General features: G+C 41.0%; 1 protein-coding gene across 1 annotated transcript in view; it reads left to right on the forward strand.

The window, feature by feature from the left end:
- Positions 1-1,472: 1,472 nt before the first annotated feature.
- LOC116862534 (Golgi phosphoprotein 3) overlaps positions 1,473-22,910 on the forward strand; it is a 59,611-nt gene continuing 38,173 nt past the window's right edge. The window contains exon 1 of the mRNA XM_032849860.1: positions 1,473-1,874. Within this exon, the coding sequence (XP_032705751.1) occupies positions 1,650-1,874 (225 nt within the window). The 5' untranslated portion in view covers positions 1,473-1,649. The remainder of the gene's footprint in view (positions 1,875-22,910) is intronic.

Here is a 22,910-nt window from a genome sequence, read left to right on the forward strand (position 1 = left end):
CACTATATTTATTTTTATACTCCTTGAACTATGTGTATTTGACTATACGAAACAAATTATTAATTACATATCTTTTAAAAATATATTTTAAGCTATTTGGGAAAGAACTGGGAGAGAAAAGAAAAAAAAGGGGGTTTGAAGGGGATGTGAATGGGGGTCTGTAAGATACGAAAAAGAGAGGGTCTACTTTGTGCTCACCTTGCTCTCTTCCCACCTCAGATTTAGCATTTTCACTTTCTAGGGTTTGGGGTGGTGAGGGTCTGCGGCCAGTAGTTTCGGATAATGGGTTTGTAGAGGAGAGAGAACTCTGTAGCAAGAATGTTCTATGGGATAGTTTTACTGTGGGTGTTTATCATTTATTACAGCTCAAGTCCTGTTACAACAATATTTCTCCGGTCTAAGTCACTCTGCAGCCATGGCCTATGGTCATTGCTGATTTTTAAAAACACCGCATGGCATACAATACCATTTCTGGATGTTTTGTTTATAAGCTCCACCCTTCCGGCCCCCCCACGAACTCCCCCTCAGGTCTGACATCTACGCTCTAACAGAACTTGCATAAACTGTCAAGCACGACGAGATGATTTCACCTGGTGATAAAATTGGGGGAGATTTAATTTGTACAAAGACGTGGCATGAAACCCAACGGGTTTATTGTCTCTATAAAAAGGTCTTTAAGGTCAAGTGTACCGAAGCGTAGCGCACTAACTGTACTCACGGCACCCGGTCACTTTACAAGTCGGGAGGCGAGGAAAAAGTTTTAACCTCTCTTTAATACACGTAGTAAACACTAAAAGCCCACTTTGAAGCCATTTAAATGCACTTATTCCCCCTGAAGGGTCAGGGCGCGTGGGCGGAGAGCGAGCTCTCTCCTCGCTCCAGCAGCGGCGAGCAAAGTCCTTCCCGCTTCTCTCGCGGACCCCCCGACTCCAGCCCCCCCGGCCCTTCCCCTTGCCCGCGGCCTGCTCGGAGGACAGTGGTGTCTGGGGTGGTAAGGGCATGGCTTGAGGCAGAGCGGTGTCCACCGTCGCAAGGCCACGTCTCCCCCATTCGTGGGGGGGCCTCGCCAGTCTCTGGCTGCAGGACCGATTTCTCGACAGGCGAAGGAAGAGACGGACGAAGGGAGAACACGTCACGGGCCGCGGGGGGGGGGTACCGCGGGGTCCGCGGCCACGGGAGGGCGAGCGCCGGCGGAGACCCCAGAGCCCGGGAAGAAGGTCATAGTCGAAGGATCTCCGCCCTCGCCCCCGCCGCCCGGTCCCCTCCCGGAGCTTCCGGTGTTCTCCCGGCCCGCCCCGCCTCGCCCCGGCTGTGCCACATCCTCCGGTGACGTCAGTCAGCGCCGCCATATTGGGAAGGCGCCGCCGCCGCCGCCGCCACCACCTCCTTCTCTACCTAGGAGCTCGGGTTGCCTTGGGGCCTGCGGCCGCAGGAGGGAAGAGCTCTTCCTCCGCTTCGCCGGCGCTTGGCCCGCCCGTTTCGCCCCGACCCGTCTCCCCATGACTGCCCCCCGCCCAGCGGCCGACGGACGTCGCCTCGGAGCCGGGATTTAACACGGAAGCCCGGGTCAGGGGCCGCGGGGGGAGGAGGAGGGAGACCCGGTAGGTCCCGCGTCCCTCTCGGCCCGGCGCGGCGTCTCGGCGGGAGCCATGACCTCGCTGACCCAGCGCAGCTCGGGCCTGGTGCAGCGGCGCACCGAGGCCTCCCGCAACGCCGCCGACAAGGAGCGGGTGGCGGGCGGCGGCGGCGGCAGCGGCGAGGACGACGCGCAGAGCCGCCGCGACGAGCAGGACGACGACGACAAGGGCGACTCCAAGGAAACACGGCTGACCCTGATGGAGGAGGTGCTCCTGCTGGGCCTCAAGGACCGAGAGGTGCGGGCGCGGCGGGCAGGGCGGGGGCGGCCGGAGTCTGGCGCTCGGCGCTGGGCCCGGGCGCAGGCGGGAGCCCGGCCTCCGGCTCTGCGCGTCTGCCCTCCGGAGTTCCTGAGCTGAGCGCCCAGCCGGCCCGGTGCTTCCAGGTCCTCTCCGCACCGATTGCTTGGATTTCCCTTCCTCCTCACACAGTCACTCCTTTCATTTTGACTCCCTGGCAGTCTGTGTGTCTTCCTTTTTCCGCGTGTTTAACCGGTGTAGACCCCAGGGTACGATTCCACCTGGAGACTGCCCGTTAGAGTGAAACACCTGGAACCGAACTCTCCTGGGTTTTGCAGGTTTTAGAATCTGGGAGGGCTCCACGGATCTGCTTTACGGGAGATTAGGAAAAAAACAACAAACCAAACCACACCAAACCAAAACAAAAAAACCCCCACCAAACTTAAGGTGTATCGTTTGGAATTTTGAAAAATTTCGGTGAAATGGTAATGGAGGCAAAAGTTTTTTTTTTTACATCTAATAAAGTTAAAAGTCCAACAAAATCCACATGACACCTTCTGGAAAATGACTTCTTAGGTAAACCTTGCTTTGGGTAAGAGAGTATTTTTAGTACCACTTTTATATTTTGTCAGTTGATGAGTCTGCAGAAAATCTTGACGTCTTAAGGAAGGACTTTTTTGGGGGGCTGCTTAAAATGCTGGGTTTTGATTTGAAGAAAGGTCTCACAGCCATAGGTAGGTTAAAGTTGCTATAGATCTGTTTTCGTGTTGTGACTTCGAAAGATTATTTTCACTTTAGTATTTTAAGAGAATTTTCACACATAGAGAACTTGAAGAAAACTGCTAAAGTGGACATGTATATTCTCCTCCTAGGTTCTGTCATTAACGTTTTCCTGTGTTTTCTTCATCCCATATCCATTTATTTACAAAAATGACTATTTTTAGAGATTTGCAGCCAGTCAGCCAGGTGAATGGATATTCTGTAAATCACATATGGTTTGGTAGTTCTAGAAGCTTGTTTTATCTCAGCATGGAATCTACAAACAGTACATTCTGAGAGTCGGATACAGAAAATACAGAAATATCCAAGTTTTGTTTAGTTTTCCCAATTCACAAAGGTGGGCAAAAAATTTAGTCTTTGTAATACAGTTTAGTCTTATTTCACCAAAACTTAGTAGATATAGGTGAGTTTTCTGTAGACTGTGGCCTCCTAGTATTTAGTAATTAAGTGAATTAAAATTTACTTTGATAGAAATGTCTAGAATATTTGCAATACCAAGGTTTCCCATTTGCAAGTTTTAATGATGATCACTTGGAAAGATGTCCCTCTGGTGTTAAAGGGGCTCAGTATGTTTATTAATTACTGAGTTCTGGAAGCAGACTCTGAAATTCCTTTTTGTTCTGTGGGAAAACAACCTGCAGATCTTAACTTATGATAGGGTTATGCTCTGATAAACCCATCATAAATTGAATACTTTAAGTTGAAAATGCATTTAATTAATACCCCTAATCTACCAAACATCATAGCTTAGCTTAGCCTACATTAAATGTGCTCAGAACCTTTACGTTAGCCTACAGTTGAGCAGAATCCTCTATGACAAAGTGTGTTTTATAATGAAATGTTGAGTATTTCATGTAATTTATTGAATGGTATATTGAGAGTGAAAAACAGAATGGTTTTAAGTGTATCGTTAGTTATGCTTGTGATCACGTGGTTGCGCCTAGCAAATTGTATGCATATCACCAGCCCAGGAAAATATAATAATTTGAAGTATTAATTTTGTGCCGTCATAAAGCTAAAAAATTGTTCAGTTGGGGATGGTCTGTCGATGTAGAGTGTCCTAGAAGTGTGATTTTTAGGAAGTATTCAACCTGCTTCACAATTTAGAATCTTGGTAATTCACATTTTTCTTTTAACTCTTTATCTTTTTCCTTTGGAACAAAAATATCATTTTAGAAAATACAGAAAAAATGAAGAAAGCAAGTCATCTATATTCCTGTATGAACATTTTGGTTTATGATAGTTTTCTGAAGGGATACGTCCTGTGCATAAAACTAAAACTTAACAAAACCAAGAAACAAAAACCCCAACTAAAACCCAAATTAGCTTTTGGGTTTTAGTCACTTCAAGTGAGAAATTACAGTGAAAAAGTCCCTTTTTTTCCTCAAGTATATGTTACTGGAAAAGGTAAAGCTAAAGCATATTAACTTGCTATGTTTCTGTGCTTGGTTTTCATGAAGATAATCTAAAGAATTTGTTGAAGCTTAATGGTACTTAAAAAATGTGGACAGTTTAAATTTCTTTGGTGGCAGGTAATTGAAACCATGTGTTTTGTTCATGTCAGGAGTCACTATACTTTGCTATATTGTGGCTAATGTCCAGACACAAGCCAGTTCTGACTATTTCTTGCTGATTTCAGTAGTCACATAGAGAAATTTTTTATTTCCCTTTTTGCAGGCAGGGAATTGAAGTGGAGGTAGGCGGGCTTGGGATTTGGCGTTGCTGTAGATTGAGGTTTTAGGCATTAACCTAGATAACTTCTTTTGTCACATCTTTACAATACTAATAACTAAACCTGCCTGCCACCTTCTCCGTAAGTTTTGGGAGATTCCCCCCCCCCCATTATCATTCTTTTTAGGCGGTCAGGAATTATTCTGAGAGTCTAGGCATTTATGCTTGTTAATATTAGATTTTAATTTATCTTTAATACTAAGTTCCAAGTTTTAGGCACAGTATATAGCTTGATAAATACACTGCTTTAGCTTAGCATCCATCTTTGTTGTCTTAGGGTACTCTTAAGATATTAAAACCTAAATTTTAAGGTTAGGCAGGTTATTAATGATAGATGATATGTGCGTGTGTGTGTGTGTGTGTGTGTGTGTGTGTGAACTATTGTATTTGAATTCAGAGAGTTGAGAAAAAGTGTAAAGAAATTGTAAAGTGGTGAATATTAGTTTTACTTTTTTTTTTTATTTTAAAGATTTTATTTATTTATTTGAGAGAGAATGAGTGAGAGAGAGCATGAGAGAGGAGAAGGTCACAGGAAGAAGCAGACTCCCCAAGGAGCTGGGAGCCCCATGCGGGACTCGATCCCGGAAGTCCGGGATCATGACCTGAGCCGAAGGCAGTTGCTTAACCAACTGAGCCACCCAGGCGCCCCACTTTTTTTTTTTTTTTTTAAGATATTATTTACTCATGGGGGAGGGAGAGTGCACTCAAGAGAGAGCACAAGAAGGGCGGGGAGGGGCAGAAGCTGGGAGCCTGGGACATGACCTGATCCTAAGGCAGACGTCTGCTTAGGCCACTGGGCCACCAAGGTGCTCCTTACTTTGACTTAAAAAGCAAAAACAAAAACTGAGACATTATAGCTTTTTAAAAATATTTTTTGTTCAGTAATGTGTGCAGGAAAGTGCACATAGGTGTGATGAATTTTCACAAACTGAACACAACTGTTAAACAGCACCTAGATCAAGAAACAGAGCACGACCACTTTCCAGAAGCCCCACTCAGTGTCTTTCTAGTTACTGCCTATTCCTCAGGGGTAGCCACTAGCTTTACTTAAGAATTAAACATAGAATAATTTTTGTTCATTTTTTAAAAAAAGATTTTATTTATTTATTTATTTGACAGAGATCACAAGTAGGCAGAGAGGCAGGGGGAAGCATGCTCCCTGCTGAGCAGAGAGCCTGTTGCAGGGCTTGATCCGAGGACCCTGAGGTCATGACCTGAGCTGAAGGCAGAGGCTTTAACCCACTGAGCCACCCAGGCACCCCAATTTTTGTTCATTTTTGTACTTCCATTTGCATTTTTTGCTTTGGATTGTGACATTCATCCATATTGTATAGGTTGTCATTTATCCATTTTCTCTGAATTATCAGTCTTTAATACATCTGTAATCTACAATATTTAAAAAATGACATTGACTTATATCCTGAATCTAGTGTCCCTCCTGTCCTCTCTTCACTAACCAGAAGGCTCCGCTCGCCAACAAACAGATGGTGTGGCCTCAGATTACCTATTGGGAGTGACTTAAAGTCATTGTGAGGAATTTTTTTCTTTCCTTTTTTTCTTTTTTGAATTTAGGTACACATTTTACCCTTTTTACCAATGATTTTCCTTTGTGGCTTTTATTAAAATACAGATGCTAGGTCTCTCTGGTGATTCCAGTGCTCGGTCTGGATTGAGCATCAGTGACATAGATACTGAAGTAAATCTTCAGAGGCCACAGCAAGGATGGCTGATAGGTTTAAATTTGAATTCAACTTCCAAATTAGCAAAATTCCTGTAATCTTCCCCTGTGTTTGAAGGCTGAGGGCAGCTGATGAGCCAGATATTTTCCTTTCCCTGACTTTTTAATTTTTCCATAGATGCTTCCAATAGAGTTTTCAGAATGCCTCATGGAGAATTACCTCAAATATGTGGTGTCATGGTTTTTTTTTTTTTCCCCACTTTATTTCCTTACGACATCATTGTTGTATTTATTATATGTATTATTATATGTATTAAAAATTTTTATTTTATTTCTTTTTTTAAAGATTTATTTATTTGACAGAGAGGGAGAGCACAGCAGGGGGAGCAGGAGAGGGAGAAGCTGACTCTCCGCTGAGCAGGGGGCCCAATTCGAGGCTCCATCCCAGGACTCTGGGATCGTGATCTGAGTGGAAGGCAGATGCCATTAAAATTTAAAAAAATTTAATTGAAGTATAGTTGACATAAGAGTTTTAGGTGTATAACAGTGGTTTGACAATTATAAACATTTCAAAATGCTCACCTTGATAAGTTTAGTTACCATCTGTCAACATAGAAACTTATTAGCATATTATTGACTAATCCCTATGTTGTACTTTCTATTCCCTTGACTTATTTTATTTTACTTTATTTATTTAAGTAGGCTCCATGCCCAGTGTGGAGCCCAGCGTGGGGCTTGAACTGATGACCCTGAAATCAAGATCTGAGCTGAGATCAAGAGTCTGACACGTAACTGAGTCACCCAGGCGCCCCTTGAGTTACATGACTGGAAGTCCCCTTAACCTGTTTCACTCATGCCCCCCCACCCGCTGCCCTCTGGCAACCACCAGTTTGTTCTTTGTGTTTATGAGTGTTTCTATTTTTGTTTATTTGGGTGTTAGATACTTTTAAATATTTTCATTGATGGCAGATCTTAGTGCTTTAATGTTGGACTTAATTATTTTAAGTGGCCAGGTATAATTTAGAGTGTGCCTGTGCAGTAGTAGAAGTGGAAAGAGGTGTCATAGTCTTTTTCTGAGATGTATCTTTTGTTTTACATGTGTTCTTTAAGTCCCCTGACCCTCAAAGTTATTTAAAATGGAGAAATAATTCTCTCCCATGGTTCTGATTGGACTGTTGTAGACATTTATTGTTTTACTCTCTACCACATTGTGTCCCTTCTCTCTTCTTACCTCTCCTTCACTTCCTTTTATAGGGGTTCCCCCATTGTGTATAGCTCTAGGATGCCCTATTGAAGCATTTACCCCTCCCCTTTTGTAGTGCAGTCATACCTAAGCTTTTCCACTCACATAATTTCTTCCAGGGCTTTGGATCTTGATAGTGGAACTGGCCATGGGGTTTTTGAAGACCTATCAAGTGGTGCCAGTGGGTGGATCAGAATGTTTTCTGACTCTGTTCCTTGAGATCAGACTATCCTCTGAAATGGTTCTTTGAGCTTCTTTTTCCCTGGCCCATTGATGCTGTCTTTTCCATCTTGGTTTTCCATATACCTTTCCTCTAGTTTTCCATTTTGTTTTGTTTTTTGTTTTTTTTTGTCTGTTTTTAAATAAGCTCTACCCCCACATGGGGCTCAAATTCACAAAACCAAGATCAAGAGTTGCCTGCTTTACTGATTGAGCCAGCCAGGCACCCCTTCAGGCACCTTTCAGTTTTGTAATCTTCAAGATCCTTGCATTAAAGTCTTTTTTTTTTTAGATTTTATTTATTTGAGAGAGAGTGTGTGCACTAGCGGAGAGGAGAGGGAGAAGCAGGCTCCTTGATAGGTCCTTAGTAGGACCTCGATGCATATTTGATCCCAGGACCCCGGGATTGTTACCCGAGCGGAAGGCAGACGCTCAACTGACTGAGCCACTCGCACACCCTAAAGGCTTTTTTTAAGGGCTACATGCCTGGCTTAGTCAGGTGGAGTGTGCACACTCTTAGTCAGTGGAGTGTGCGACTCTTGATTTTGGGGTTAAAAGCTTGGGTTGTGAGCTCGAGCACCACATTGGGTATAAAGAATACTTAAAAAAAAATTAAAAATATTTTTTAAAAGATAGCCATAGTCTATTTGTTTTTAAAGATTTTATTTATTTGACAGAGAGAGATCACAAGTAGGCAGAGAGGCAGGCAGAGAGAGAGAGGGGGAAGCAGGCTCCCTGCCAAGCAGAGAGCCCGACGCCGTACTCGATCCCAGGACCCTGGGATCAGGACCTGAACTGAAGGCAGAGGCTTAACCCACTGAGCCACCCAGGTGCCCAGCTATAGTCTGTTACTAATGTTTCTAATGCTTGTAGACAAGAACCTTAATGCAATAATTCATCCTGTATCTTGAAAATTAGTAGGTGGTTCAGCTGAATAATACACGCTAATATACAATAGTTAAGTAACCAAAGTGATGGAATTGACTTTTGTATGGCCTTTAAACTGGCTCCAAAGATTGATCACAGAGATGTTCCAGTTTTGGAATAAGGTTCTTAAGGTCACTATTTTGAAATACAGTACTTACCAAGATGTATAATTTTGTTCAGAAATCTTTCTCTGCATGCAGTGATATATACCATCTTTGCATATTAAATTTGTTAACTAGAAATCTTTCTGCAGATACTCAGAATTTCTACATGTGCTAAGATTTTAGTAACTTAAAATCTAATAAAAGCTTCTGAGCTTTGGAATTTTATGATTCCTTTATTAGTACAAATAATCTTTTTTTCATATTTTTAAAAGATGTATTTTCATTTTTTTCCGGTGTTTTTAAGAGTAGGTACACAGTATAAGACACACAGGATCTCAGAAATTAGTTTTTAGAGTTCATTGAACCATTTGTACCTTTTTTTTTCTTTTTTCTTTTTTTCTTTTTTTTAAGATTTTTGTTTATTTATTTGACAGAGGGCACAAGCAGGGGGAGCAGGAGGCAAAGGGAGAGGAAGAAGCAAGCTCTCTGCTGAGCAGGGAGCCTGATGTGGAGCTTAATCCCAGGACCCTGGGATCATGACCAGAGTGGCCGGAGCCCAAGGCAGTCACTTAACCAACTAGTTGCCCCCCATTTATACCTTTTTTTTTTTTTTAATTTTATTTATTCATTTAACAGGTAGAGATCACAAGTAGGCAGAGAGGCAGGCAGAGAGAGAGGGGGAAGCAGGCTCCCTGCTGAGCAAAGAGCCTGATGCGGGGCTCGATCCCGGACGCTGAGATCATTACCTGAACGGAAGGCAGAGGCTTAACCCACTGATCCACTCAGGCGCCCCCGTTTATACCTTTTAAAAAAAAATTTTATGCTATTGAAATTATTTTTGGTGCTTTGGGGTTCTTTCACAGTTGGCCAACATACTCACTAATCTTATAAGCCATCTTAATATTTGATAATGTATTAATTAATTTTAAACCATCTGATGGTCCCTGTATGGGTCATTTGATACATGATATCATACAATATTTCCAAGTATTTGATATACATTAGAATTACTGTTTTGGTTTTTTTTTTACTTTGAAATTATTTTGATTGAATTTTGACATACTTGATATTTAAAGAAATACACTGTTAACAGTGTCAGCTTATGTGTAAGTCTCAAAGACTTAATCATGCTTTTCCTATTAAGTCATGGTACATTTTTGGCCCAACACTCCTCTATATCCATGCAAACTTTTTCTACTTTCTATCAGCATAATTTTTCTGGTATTAATCAGAGTAAGTGGTTGCTGTAGTCTTTGTTTTTAGGTCATTTTGTTTTCATGAGAGTCTCCTTTTAAAGCAACACAAAGATTGTGCTTGTCCCATGTTTCTTCCATTTAATAAGTATAAATACAAGTGCCAAAGGTGAGAGTCTGGTTTCGTTTTCAATTGATGTCTGTGGCTTTAGGTTTCTTTAATCAAAGATTGAAAGACTGCTGCCGGTTTCAGTAGCATGTGCAGTATTATAATGCAATTTAGTAAATATTGGGGTTTTAATTTAGGTATTACAGGTATATGTAGAAAATAGTCTGCTTCTCTTTTTGTTTGGTAATAAGCCTCTGAGCTGTAAGAATACCATCATGATTAATAATGTACATTATGTTACTAGAACGAATGCTTCTGGTAAATACATTTTTAAGCTTAAATTTAAATTTTAAAAAGTTAATTTATTTATAAATTTAATAAACTACTTGGTTTACGTATTACATTAATGGAAAAGTTCTTAAATTGGAGTTAACAGATGGAGTTTAGAAACTGAGCACTCTGCAATTCTGTATTTTTCTGGAGAAAGAGGACATAGCTTTCATCATAATATTGATTTTAGTTTAATTTTTTGGTTTTGCATTGTTTTCTTTTTTTTAAAGATTCTGTTTTTAAGTAATTTCTACACCTGTTGTGGGCCTTGAACTCACAATCCTGAGATCCAGTTGAATGCTCTACCCGTTGAGTCAGTCAAGGGCCCTGCTTTTTCTTTTTTTCTAATTAAATTTTTTTTTACTTCATTTATTTATATTTTTAAGAGCGGAAGTGGGGGAGGAACAGAGGGAGAGGGAATCCTAAGTAGGCTCCACTCCCAGCACAGTACAAGCAGGGTCCTTTTTACCACCTTGAGATCATGACCTGAGCGGAAACTTAAGGTGCTCAACTGACTAAGCTACCCTGGGGCCCCTTGTCTTTTTTTTCTTCCTGAAAACTTACTACAGAAAATTCCAGGTTTCAGGGTTGCAGTGAGTTGGATTTGAGTTGTTCAGATTCGAGGTAGGGGGGTGCCTGGGTGGCTCAGTGGGTTAAGCCTCTGTCTTCGGCTCAGGTCATGATCTCAGGGTCCTGAGATCGAGCCCCGCATTGGGTTCTCTGCTCAGCAGGGAGCCTCTGCTTGCCTCTCTGCCTACTTGTGATCTCTGTTGAATAAAAAATAAAGTCTTTAAAAAAAAAAAAAGATTCGAGGTAGGAAGCTGATGTTTGTGTACCCTGGTCATCTTGTTGAATGACATCACAAGCTGTGTAACTACATCTAAAATTCTAACAATGTTCATGCATTTGTCAGATATTTACTGAGCCAGACCCTTGACTAGGTACAAACACTGGAAAGAAGATCTCTATTTTCAGACCCATTTTATTTTAGTTCTGTGTGTCAAAACTCATAGTAAACTACGAAACTAAATTGTGTTGCTGTTCTAGAATTTTTTTGGTAGTAAATATCTCTCCTGGCATATACTGTTACTCAATAAGTGTTAAGTAAATCATGTATTTCTGATGGGGGTATTGTGATCCCTAGGGATCCCAGTTGGTTCTGGGATGGTGGTGAAAAGTTCTTACTCTTTTTATATATAAGTATAAATATACATAGGTCATATAAACAGATGGTGTATCTATCTTATTAAAATTTCATGGGGGAGACAGTGGTTAGGGGAAAAAAGTCTGAAAAAGCTCATTTAGGGAGTAAAAATGGAGAAAAGTTGAGAAACACTGAAATGAATCAATGTTGAAAATACTGTTTGTGCTCTTACCTGAGGTTTAGAAAATTCTGTTAGGAATTTTTTTTTTTTTTTAATTTTATTTATTTGTCAGCACACATACAGGCAGAGTGGCAGGCAGAGGGGGAAGGAGGCTCCCCGCCCAGCAGGGAGCCCGACACAGGACTTGATCCCAGGACACTGGGATCACGACCTTAGCCAAAGGCAGCCACCCAACTGACTGAGCCACTCAGGTGTCCCAGGAATTTTTATTGTAATAGAATTTGGCTTCTAGTTCAGTAGTAGGAAGAACAATTTTAGCATAGTTATAGGAGATTGTGAGTGGAATTTTAAGATCAAAGTTATTTTTGGTGGTTAATAATGTATAGGTAAAGTTTTGTGTGTCATCCCTCTGCCCTTTACCCCCAGTATCCTCTAGGAGGGGCTGGAAATTAAAGGACTGCATATAAATTCCTAATGGTTATTTTTACTCTGATTTCATTTTCTGGTTTCAGTTTCTTAAACACAGCTGTTAAGGTTTTATGCTCTATTAACAAAATAAGCTCAAAATAACATTTAAGAATTATACTTTAAGAAAAAAAAAGAATTGAACTGAAATTTCAATTTGTTCACTGAATTGAGCTTATCCTTTAATTTTTGGGTCTGTATTATATAAAATGGAAGCATGTTTAGTGTCCAAATATTCAGTTAATCCAGTTATTGAACACATTCTATATGTTGGTCTCTTCTTGGTGGTGGGGTTTCAGAGAAAAATCTCTTAACCCTCAAGGAGCATTCAGTTTTTGTAGAGGACATATGTGCAAATGATTTCCATAAAAAAGATCGCTGCCTTTAATGGAAGTACATGTTAAGTGCAGTGTGGACATAATGGGGATGCCTTGGATCAGCAGTGAAAACACTGTGCCGTGTTCTTGGCTCCCTCCTTGCCCTTGACTAGTTAGAAAAACTAGGATAAATGATTTGAATTCTTAGACCCTCAGTTTTCCCCTGGGCAAAATGGGCCTACATTTGTGGGCTGTTCCATAACCTATAGATTATAGGGACCCAGTGAAGTGGCATATGTGTAAGTGCTTTGAAAACTGCAAAGTGGGTGCTTTGGTGGCTCAGTTGGTTAAGCTACTGCCTTGGGCTCAGGTCATGATCCTAGGGTCCTGGGATCAAGCCCCACGTCTGGCTCCCTGCTCATTGGGGAGCCTGCTTCTCCCTCTCCCTCTGCTGCTCTGCCTGCTTGTGCTTTCTCTGTCAAATAAATAAATAAAATCTTAGAAAAAAAGAAAACAAAAGAAACCTGCAAAGTGCTGAACAATTGCAAATGGGTAATTACCTAGCCTTCAGAAGTGACTTAAAATTTATAGTGGTATTGATAAGTATTTAATATTTTCCTATTTTTATTGTTTCTTGATCCTCTGTATTTCATCTGCTTGGTTGAGTAGAACATTCCTCTTCTAACCCTTGTGATCACCAATTCTTCCCACCTTTCTCTGGTCCTACTGCGGTTTTTGATGCCCCCCTCCGTCCCGCCCCCGAGGGGTGGGGAGTTCTTGCTCCCTGACTTCAAAGCCAGGACCTTCTCTTTAGGATGGTAGGGCTGGGTTCTCTGGAGAAGGCATTGGCCCACAGTCCTTTCTTTGGTATTTTATTTCATTGAAAAAGGTTTTCCTATTTCCTTCCTGTCTTTTAATTTATTTTTCATTTTTTTTTTTCCTCACTGTAGATTGTTTGGCTACCAAAGCCCTTTCCCTGAGGGGTTTGAGAGTGGGGAGATGTGGGAACAGCAGTTTCCAAAGTTGCACTGGATTACAAAATTGTATTTCGTGGGAGGCTTTTTGTTAATGAGTTTAGGAATAAAGTAACAAGAAAAGTCTTGGTCTTCACAAGTTTATAGTCTAGTACTGGAGGGACAAAACATGTGTGAATTAAGGTACCAGCACCATCCTAAGTGCCACTTGGGTAGTGGAGACAGTGCATTTTTAGTTCAGAGGAAGTAGCGAATTAGGCTGAGGCTGTCCAGGAGGGTGTCAGGAGCAGAGGGGAGTTGAGCTGGGCATTATACTACTTATAGAAGGATGGGCATTCCATTCTAGGAGAGGAGAGGGAGCTGGGGCTTGCAACAAAATTCTATTCACGAAGGAGTTTGAAGCTGACTGGAAATTGCTTTTGGGATTAACTTTCTTTTGATTGTCATAGATAATCTTTTAAGGAGGCATCTCAACCAGGTGTCCCATGCACCTATGAAATTTTAAATTAGAAAGTTGTTTTAACATACGTTGGAGTGATTTTCATAAAATACTGGATTTGTTTAGAAATTTTTGTGTGTAAGTTTGAACTTAATCTGTCTATCCATCATCCATCTCTTGTTCTCAAATAGTTGAGGATCTTGTATGAACCTGGCAGTGTCCTGACTGCTGGGCTAGAAACATTAAAATGGTTTGATTCCACAGTCTCCACAGACTTACTTGTGAATGATAGGTCTGGAAGAGTAAAAGGAAAGCTCTAGGTTCTTGATTTTTAAAATTTTTTTTATTGTGGCAAAATATATGTCACATAAAATTTATGATTTGAACCATTTTAAAGTGTATAATTCAGTGCCATTAAGGACATTCAGATTGTTGTGATGGTACAACCATCATCACTAACCATCCGTAGAACTTTTTCATCGTTCCAGACTATACCCATTAAACACTAACTCGTTTCCCCCTTCTGCTCGCCTCTGGCACCACTATGGATAATCCCCAACTTGCAGTGGTGTGACTTAAAATTTTTTGATTTTATGATGATGTGAAAGGGATATGCATTCAGTAGAAACCGCACTTTGAATTTCGATCTTTTCCCAGGTTAGCGATGTGGCTGATGACACTCTCCCTTTATACCGGGCAGAGGATAGTGAGCAGCAGCTACCAGTCAGCCCCGTGGTCACCAGGGTCAACAACTGATAAACTTCGAACTATTCTGAACCCATACAACCATTCTGTTTTTTCACTTTCAGAACCGTTTTCGATAAATTACATGAGATATTGAATACTTTATTATAAAATGGGCCTTGTGTTAGTAATTTTGCCCAATTAAAGGCTAATTTTAAGTGTTCTGGGTAAGTTTAGGTGTATTAAATGCATTTTTAGCTTACAATTATATTTTCAACTCTGGGGTTTATTGTATGTAAGTTGAGGAAGATCTGTATTCTACTTCTTTTATCTCTGAATTTGACTGTCCTGGGTTACCATGTACAAGTGAAGTCATGTGTTTGTCCTTCTGTGTCTGTTTCACTTAGCATAGTATTTTCACAGTTTGTTCATATAGTGTGTATCGGAAATTTTATTCCTTTCTACGGCTAATCTTATTCCGTTATATGTATGTACTGCATTTTGTTTATCCATTTATTTGGTCATGGGCATTTTGGTTGTTTCTGCTTTTTAGCTATTGTAAGTTTGCTTTGAACATTGTTGTACAAGTATCTCTTTTGAGTCCCTGCTTCAGTTCTTTTGGCTATATACCTTAGAAGAGGGATGGCTAGGACATCTGGTAATTCTGTGTTTAATTTTTTGAAGAACTACCATATTGTTTTCAACAGTGGTTGGGCCAGTTGACATTGCCAACAGCAGTGCACAAGGATTGCAATTTCTGCATGTCCTGGCCAACATTTGTTGTTTGTTTGTTTGTTTTGGATGATAGCCATTGTAACAGGTGTTAAATGGTTTTGATTTGTATTTCTCCAATGATTGGTGATGTTGAACATCTTTTTATGTGCTTACTGGACATTTGTATGTCATCTTTGAAGAAATACCTATTCAAGTCTTTTTTTTTTTAATAAAGATTTTTATTTATTTATTTGACAGTGATCACAAGTAGGCAGAAAGGCAGGCAGAGAGAGGAAGGGAAGCAGGCTCCCCGCTGAGCAGAGAGCCTAATGTGGGGCTCGATCCCAGGACCCTGGGATCATGACCTGAGCTGAAAGCAGAGGCTTTAACCCACTGAGCCATCCAGGCCTTTTTTTTTTTTTTTTTTTTTTAAGTTTTTATTTATTTGACAGAGATCATAAGTAGGCAGGGAGGCAGGCATAGGGAGAGGGGGAAGGAGGCTCCCCTCTGAGCAGAGAGCCCAATGCGGGGCTTGATTCAAGGACCCTGAGACCATGACCTGAGCTGAACGCAGATGCTTAACCCACAGAGCCACCCAGGTCCCCCCCCATTTAAGTCTTTTGCCTGTTTTTATTTTTTGCTTTTATTTTTTGAAGATTTTATTTATTTGACAGAGAATGAGGGGGAGAGGGAGAGAGCACAAGCAGGGGAGCAGCAGAGGAAGTGGGAGAAGCAGACTTCCTGCTGAGCAGGGAGCCCAGCTCAGGGCTCAATTCCAGGGCACTGGGATCATGACCCCTGCCAAAGGCAGGTGTCTAACTGACTGAGCCACCCAGGTGCCCCCTTTTGCCTGTTTTTTTAAAATCAGTTTGTTTTGTTTTTGAGATTTAGAGGTTCTTTATATATTCTGGGTATTAATCCCTTAGTAAATACATGATTTGCAGCTATTTTCTCCTATTATGTAGGTTTCTTTTTACTATGTTGGTAGTGTCCTTTGATCTACAAGTTTTTAGCGTTAAGTCAGCTTTATTTTTTTTCTTTTGTTGCCTATGCTTTTGGTGGAATATCCAAGAAGTCATTTCAAAATTTAATGTCCTGAAGCTTTTCTGCTGTGTTTCCTTCCACTAGTTCTATAGTTTTAACTCTCTTGTTTAGGTCTTTGATCATTTTGAGTTAGTTTTTGTGTATGGTATAAAGTAAGGGTCTAACTTCATTCTTTTGCATATGGATACCCAGTTATGTCAGCAGCATTTGCTGACAAGATTGTCCTTTCTCCATTGAATGTGGCATGCTTGTCAAAAATCACAGGACTATACACGCAAGGATTTATTTCTGGGCCCTCTTGTAGTCCATGGGTCTCTATGTCCTTATGATAGTAGCACATTGTTTTGGTTATTGTAGCTTTGTAATAAGTTTTGGAATCAGTAATTGTGAATCCTTCAGCTTTGTTCAAGCTGTAAGTTTTTGAAAATGGGTAAAAAACCCATCGATCTGCCTAAAAGTTTAGAGCCCTTGAAAGGAGCTCAGAAGTCTGATTCGGACAGTATCCTAAAGTCTGTTGACTTGTCTTTATATAAACTGTCTGCTGATTTGTCCTGGGTTGGGAAGGTGTTTAGGAAATTCAGAAGGAAAAAAAGAAAAAAAAGAAAAAGGAAATTCAGAAAGAGTGATCCAGTATCCAATTATTTATACTTAACCTTATGTATGTTTACCTTAGTACTTCAGTAGGCAGTTACAAATCTGGGTTTCTGGAAATGGAGATTTGGAGCTGCATCTTTCCCCTAAGATTGTTCCTATACTCTTTGTCATAGTCCGTTCTCCAGCCGCATAGTTGCTTAGGTCACACTCCATAGCCTTCTCTTTCACTGTCCACATCCAGTAGGTAACTCAGTCTGCATTCTTTGAATTTGTCTTCTCCTCTCTATTTTCAAGGTGACAGCCTTACTTCTGGTCCTCACTTATTCTCCCCTAGATTGATTCTCCCCAGTGACTGTTTAAAATGTTCACCACTCCCTTAAAGTCTCTTGTTTTACTCCTTCCTTGCTCTGAGTCTGTATATAAAGAGTTTTCCTTTACCTCTCTTCCTCCATCTACCTTTATCTACCACTGCTTTCTGTTACAGGCGGAGGGGCTTCTACTTAAAATTAACCCCCTTCCCCAGTTCAGTATGTTCTCCTTCTTTGGAAATTGTGTTCCCTCAGCTCTTAGGTCTCCGTCTCCTCCATCCATCCATCTCCTCCAGTGAGTGCACATTACCATTCGTCATCATGGCTTTATTTTCCCTGTAGCTTTGTAGATGTGATTATAAACTTTGTTACTAGAAAGTTTACTTAACCTTCAGTACAATTGCATTGAAGGTCTAGAGTTTGTTTTTTTATGTGGTTTCTTTCACTGTTTAGTGTGTGAAGTGACTCTTCTCTAACCTCCGGATTTCCTAGATCACATTTTGGGTGGTGCTTTTGCTTGGTTTGTGGAACAGTGGCAGCCTTTTCTTATTCCTATAGTGAAAAACCTGTTACCATCTTAGTGGCTGGTAAGACAATGCCTGTGAAGGGAGGAGTTCCTCCTGTGGGCTGTTGTCCATTTTTTAATGAGGAAAGGAAAAGTGATTCCCTTATCACTGGTATAGTGTGTGGGAATGCTGAGTGCTGTGAGGAGTGGGGAGTTGAGGGGGGTTGTGCCCAGAGAAGAATGTTGGAAATGGTAGGGAATACTTTTGAGCAGAATATTGAATGAGATGTAGCTTGTCACTTGATGGGAAGCTAGCATTCTAAACAGGATATATTGTTGACAGGGTATATATGAAAATAATTATATGGGAAAGTCTAAAACTTTCTAAAAATGATGTTATTTTACACAGCTAAAGAAGAAAATCTGTTGTCTAATAATGAGAACTAAGTTACGAGGAGTAGTTTGTGTGGAATAGGGAAAACAAAAAGTAATTAGTACCTTGTGACCTTTGAACATAAGTTGAAGTGATACTGGCAGCAGTTGGAGGTTTTAAAGATAAAGTAATGCTGTAAACTGAATTTTAAGAAAGGCGGTTCCTTTAAGTGAAGAAAGAATCGGTAGATGGAGAAGCGGGAGGCAGGAATATTGGTAATGGGCTTGAGGGTATTAGAATTTGTGATATTTGGTGCCTGGGTCTTTGATACTGAGAGCACAGTCTTGATCAGAAAGATAATTTTTATAGAAGTAATAGGATTTAATTACCATTAAAGCTTAGAGGAAAGAAGATGATTGGTTTAAGGAACTATTAGAGTAGTAATACTATCCTGATTATTTTCTTGTATAAGTCTGTGCTCCTTGTGGAAAAAGATGTAGAAAATAATGCATGCTTGAGCTCAAGGGGGGCAGAGCAGAGGGAGAAGCAGACTCCCCACTGAGCAGGGAGCCCAAGTGGGGCTTGATCCCAGGACCCTTGATCATGACCTGAGCTGAAGGCAGACGCTTAACTAACTGAGCCGCCCACGTGCCCTGAGAATTGGTTTAAACAAGTTTTCTCACAGTTCTGGAGGCAGGAAGTCTGAAGATTTGGTTGGATTCTGGTGAGTTTCCTCTTTCAGTATCCTCACATGGCAGGGAGGCGCAGCAAAATCTGTGTTGTCTCTTCTGATGAGGGCCCCACACTCATGACTTCATCAAAACTTAATTATCGGTCAAAGGCCCCATCTTCAGTAACATCACATGGGGGCTAGGGCTTCATAATACGAATTTTTGGAGTATACAGTTCAGTTCATAGCAACATGTTTTTGGAGTAAAGGAATGAAAGGTTGCTGTTTTATTCATATTAGTATTCATATTGAATTATAATTTTATTTCCATGCTGTGCCTTCTGTCTTAACCTCTGCTTAGCAATGTTTTGGCACTCAGTAGATGTTTATTGAATTCAGATTATATTTTCCTGTTTAAAGAATTAAAAATACGTTTTATTGTATGTAACTTTGTGTCTCTGTCTCCCAGATGAGATTGATTTACCGCTAGAAAATCAAACACGCACCAATATCTAATAAACAAATGTTTTATGGTGACTTGGTAGAAAGCTTAACATGCTTTCATTACTATATATGCTTTTCAAAATGTCCTCAACTTAAAATACTGCCAGTGTGATGTAGTGGTGAAAGCACCGTAGGGTCCCAGCACTGGCCTTTAGTTAGATGTGTGCTGGTTCCGTAGTGTGAACGTGGGCATATTTTTCCTCTAAACTTCAGATTTTTCTTTTCTTTCTTTTTAAAAAAATTTTATCTTTAATCTACACCCAGCGTGGGTCTTGGACCTACTACACTGAGATCAGGAGTCGCCTGCTCCACCAACTGAACCAGCCAGGTGCCCCTGAACTTCAGATTTTTCAAATGTAAAATGATAGTGTTTTCCTAGGTTATTCTGAGGTAATTTATATATGTGAAAACAGCTTTGCAAACTGAATTGTTCTTGTATTGTGTTTATTTTATAGTTAGGTTTTTGTTAATAATCTGCTGTTAAATACATTTTTTAAAACTTCACTGGTCAAATGAGTATACATTTTGCCAAGGATCTGTTAAAAAATCTCTTTTCTTTTCTTTTTTTTTTTTTTTTTTTTTGAGAGGAAGTCAGTTTGTCCTCACACTTAGTTTTGTGTTTTCGGATTGAAGTGATCAGTGGCAAGTCTGGAAAGAAAAGTGAGTACGATAGTCCCCCGTTAAATAAAGGGTAATGTTCCAAGACCCTCAGTGGAGGCCTGAAACCCTGAATAGAACCTAACCCTGTGTGTGTGTGTGTGTGTGTGTGTGTGTGTGTGTGTGTGTGTATACATACTGTGTTTTTTCCTGTACATGCATATTTATGGTAAAGTTTAATTTATAAATGAAGCACAGTAAGAGATTAACAGCTAATAATTGAGCAGTTAAAACAGTATCCTGTAGTAAAAGTTATGTGAATGTGGTCTTTCTCTTTCTCAAAATGTCTAATTGTACTGTACTCACCCTTCTTCTTTTGATGATTTGAGATGATAAAATGCCTACATGATGAGATGAAGTGAGGTAGATGAGTAGGGACATTGTGACGTAGCATTAGACTACTGTTGCCCTGACAATAAAGTCAGAAGGATTATCTGCTTCTGGAAGGTGGTGGGTGGAACATGGGTAACTGAAACTTGGAGGAGGAGGGGGAGGGGAGGGATTACGCTAATATTTTCTTTCACTTTCATGGGGCTCAAGTGAAGCACACCTAGATTACCCATTAAACAAATAGGTCTTGTAAGGCAAGAATAATAGAGCCAGGGGTTTGGAGCTAGAGAGACCAGTTTCACTTCTGCTTTGCCATCAGTGACTGTGGTAGGTTCCATAATTCCCTTGAGCCTCCGTTTCACTATCTTGTGAAAATGGAACAGTAATGCGTACTTTATAAAGTCTTCTAAGGGTTAGACATGGTGTACCACTAAATGCTTAGCCCAGTTTTAGCATATAGTAGGCACTTGGTATATGGTAGACTATGACTATGTGCATATTGAGGAAAAAAAGGATTTGGGGAGGATATGTTTGAAATGTTAATAGAAGTTGCCCTTGAAGGACTGGGTGAGAATGGAAGGGGAGGGTGGGGACTTTAATTTTCACTTGTATACTTCTATTTGAAAACAGTTTTTATTTTTTTAAATTTTTATTTATTTACCTATTTTTTAAATATTTATTTATTTGACAGAGAGTGAGCACACAAGCATGGGGCGAGCTGGAGAGAAAGAAGCAGGCTCCCCTCAGAGCAGGGAGCCCAATATGGGGCTTGATCCCAGGACACTGAGATCATGACCTGAGCCAAAGGCAGATGCTTGACTGACTGAGCCACCGGGGTGCCCTGAAAACAATTTTTAAACAAGTGAGAGGGACTCAGCTGTTCTCAGGAAGGGTGTATAAATAAGACAAGGGGTGCCTGGCCTGCCCAGTTGGTGGAGCATGCAACTCTTGATATTTGGGTTGTGAGTTCAAGTCCCATGTTGGATATAGAGATTACTTAAAAATCTTAAAAAAAAAAGTGTTTATACAGGATGAGACCACTGAGCATTATACCTGGGGAGTGGATGGGAGAAGCCTGAGCAGCAGCTGCTGAGCCTTGCAGCAGAGTGGTGGTGTGGAAGCCCTGGGGAGGTGGGGCAGTGTCAGCAGCATCAGACGTTTCAGGGCAGTTATTTAAGAGAAGGTTCCTTGGGAGTTGTATCACATTGCGTGGGTTTGAGAGTGAAAGGGAAGTGATGGAGAGTTATTTTTTGACTTAACAGTTGACCCTTGAACAGTGTGGATATTTGGGCATCAACACCAACCATTGCCCTGTGTGTTAGAAAATTCATGTATAGCTTTTGACTTCCCCAGAGCCTAACTAATAGCCTGCTGTTGACTGAAGGCCTTACTGATAATGTAAGGTCTGTTATCACAATTTTGTATATTGATTATATGCTGTATTCTTTAAATTAGAGAAAAGGAACACCTGGGTGGCTCTTCTGGTTAAGTGTCTGCCTTTGGCTCAGGTCGTGATCTCAGAGTCCTGGCATTGAGCCGCGCATTGTGCTCTGTGGGGAGTCTGCTTCTCCCTCTCCCTTTGCCCCATCCCCACTGTGCCCTTGCTTGCTCTCAAATAAATAAATAAAATCTTAGAAAATGTTATTAAAGTCCTGAGGAAGAGGAAATACATTTGCAGTGCTGTACTATGCTGAAAAAAATCTGCAGATAAGTGGACCTGTGTAGTTCAAACTCATGTTATTCAAAGGTCAACTGTAGTTTGGTTTTATTTGTTTATTTGAGAGAGGGAGTGAGCGAGCTTGGGGGGGGGGTACACGGAGAGGGAGAAGCAGGTTCCCTGCTGAGCAGAGAGCCTGACTTGGGGCCTGTGGGGCTGTGTCCCATCTGGGATTGTGACCTGAGTGGAAGGCAGACGTTTAATGGACTGAGCCACCCAGGCACCTGGGGTCACCTGTAGTTTGAAGGAGTTTGTGGTGAATGGGGAGGATATAGGGCAGGACTGGTCCATGTCTTCCTAGCAGGCCAACTTGAGGATGTTTGCATATCAATAGGAAGGTACTACTGTTGGGGCAGAGGTTTAAGATGCTTTAGAATGACAGGAATTGTGAGGAAAGGTACTTTTTTTTTTTTTTTTTAATTTTATTTATTTGACAGAGAAACACAGCGGGAGAGGGAACACAAGCAGGGGGAGCAGGAGAGGGAGAAGCAGGCTCCCTGTAGAGCAGGGAGTCTGATGTGAGACTCTATCCCAGGATCCTGGTATCATGACCTGAGCCAAAGGCAGCCACTTAACTACTGAGCCACCCAGGGGCCCCGAGGAAAGGTACTTCTTGAGATGGAGGAGCATGGGTAATGTGTGAGCCTTAGGCAGTTTTTCTGTTGTAACCGGACAAAAGAATGAGGATGGACAAAGTTGAGTTTATTGGTTTGGTTCATTGCTAGAAGTTGAGGCCATTCCTATCAGATGGCATTTACCTCTTATGAAGTCATCTGCTTCATAAAACGGAAGCATAAATGTAAACACAAGAGATTTGAGGAGAACGGAATTTTGAAATAGCAGCCGTGGGGAATGGTCAGAGCTTTGATGAGGGAGGCTTATAGAAGGATTTGCCAGGTATTATTGATGACTTAGTTTAAGTTGTTCGGAGATTGCAAGATATTTTTCCCCCACTAGCAGTTCAGAAGCACAGAAAAGGAGACAGTGGACAGTTGGATTGTCTGGAGTTGGGTTTTGCTAGGCAAATGCAATGGAAGAAAAATAGAAAATGTACTTAGGAAATTAGCAAGGGTGTAGTTGAAGTGGTGTATTCTCAGCTTGT

Source organism: Lontra canadensis, unplaced genomic scaffold, assembly GCF_010015895.1.
Source record: "Lontra canadensis isolate GAN:19392208 unplaced genomic scaffold, GSC_riverotter_1.0 scaffold254, whole genome shotgun sequence".
In the NCBI taxonomy this organism is placed as follows: domain Eukaryota; kingdom Metazoa; phylum Chordata; class Mammalia; order Carnivora; family Mustelidae; genus Lontra; species Lontra canadensis.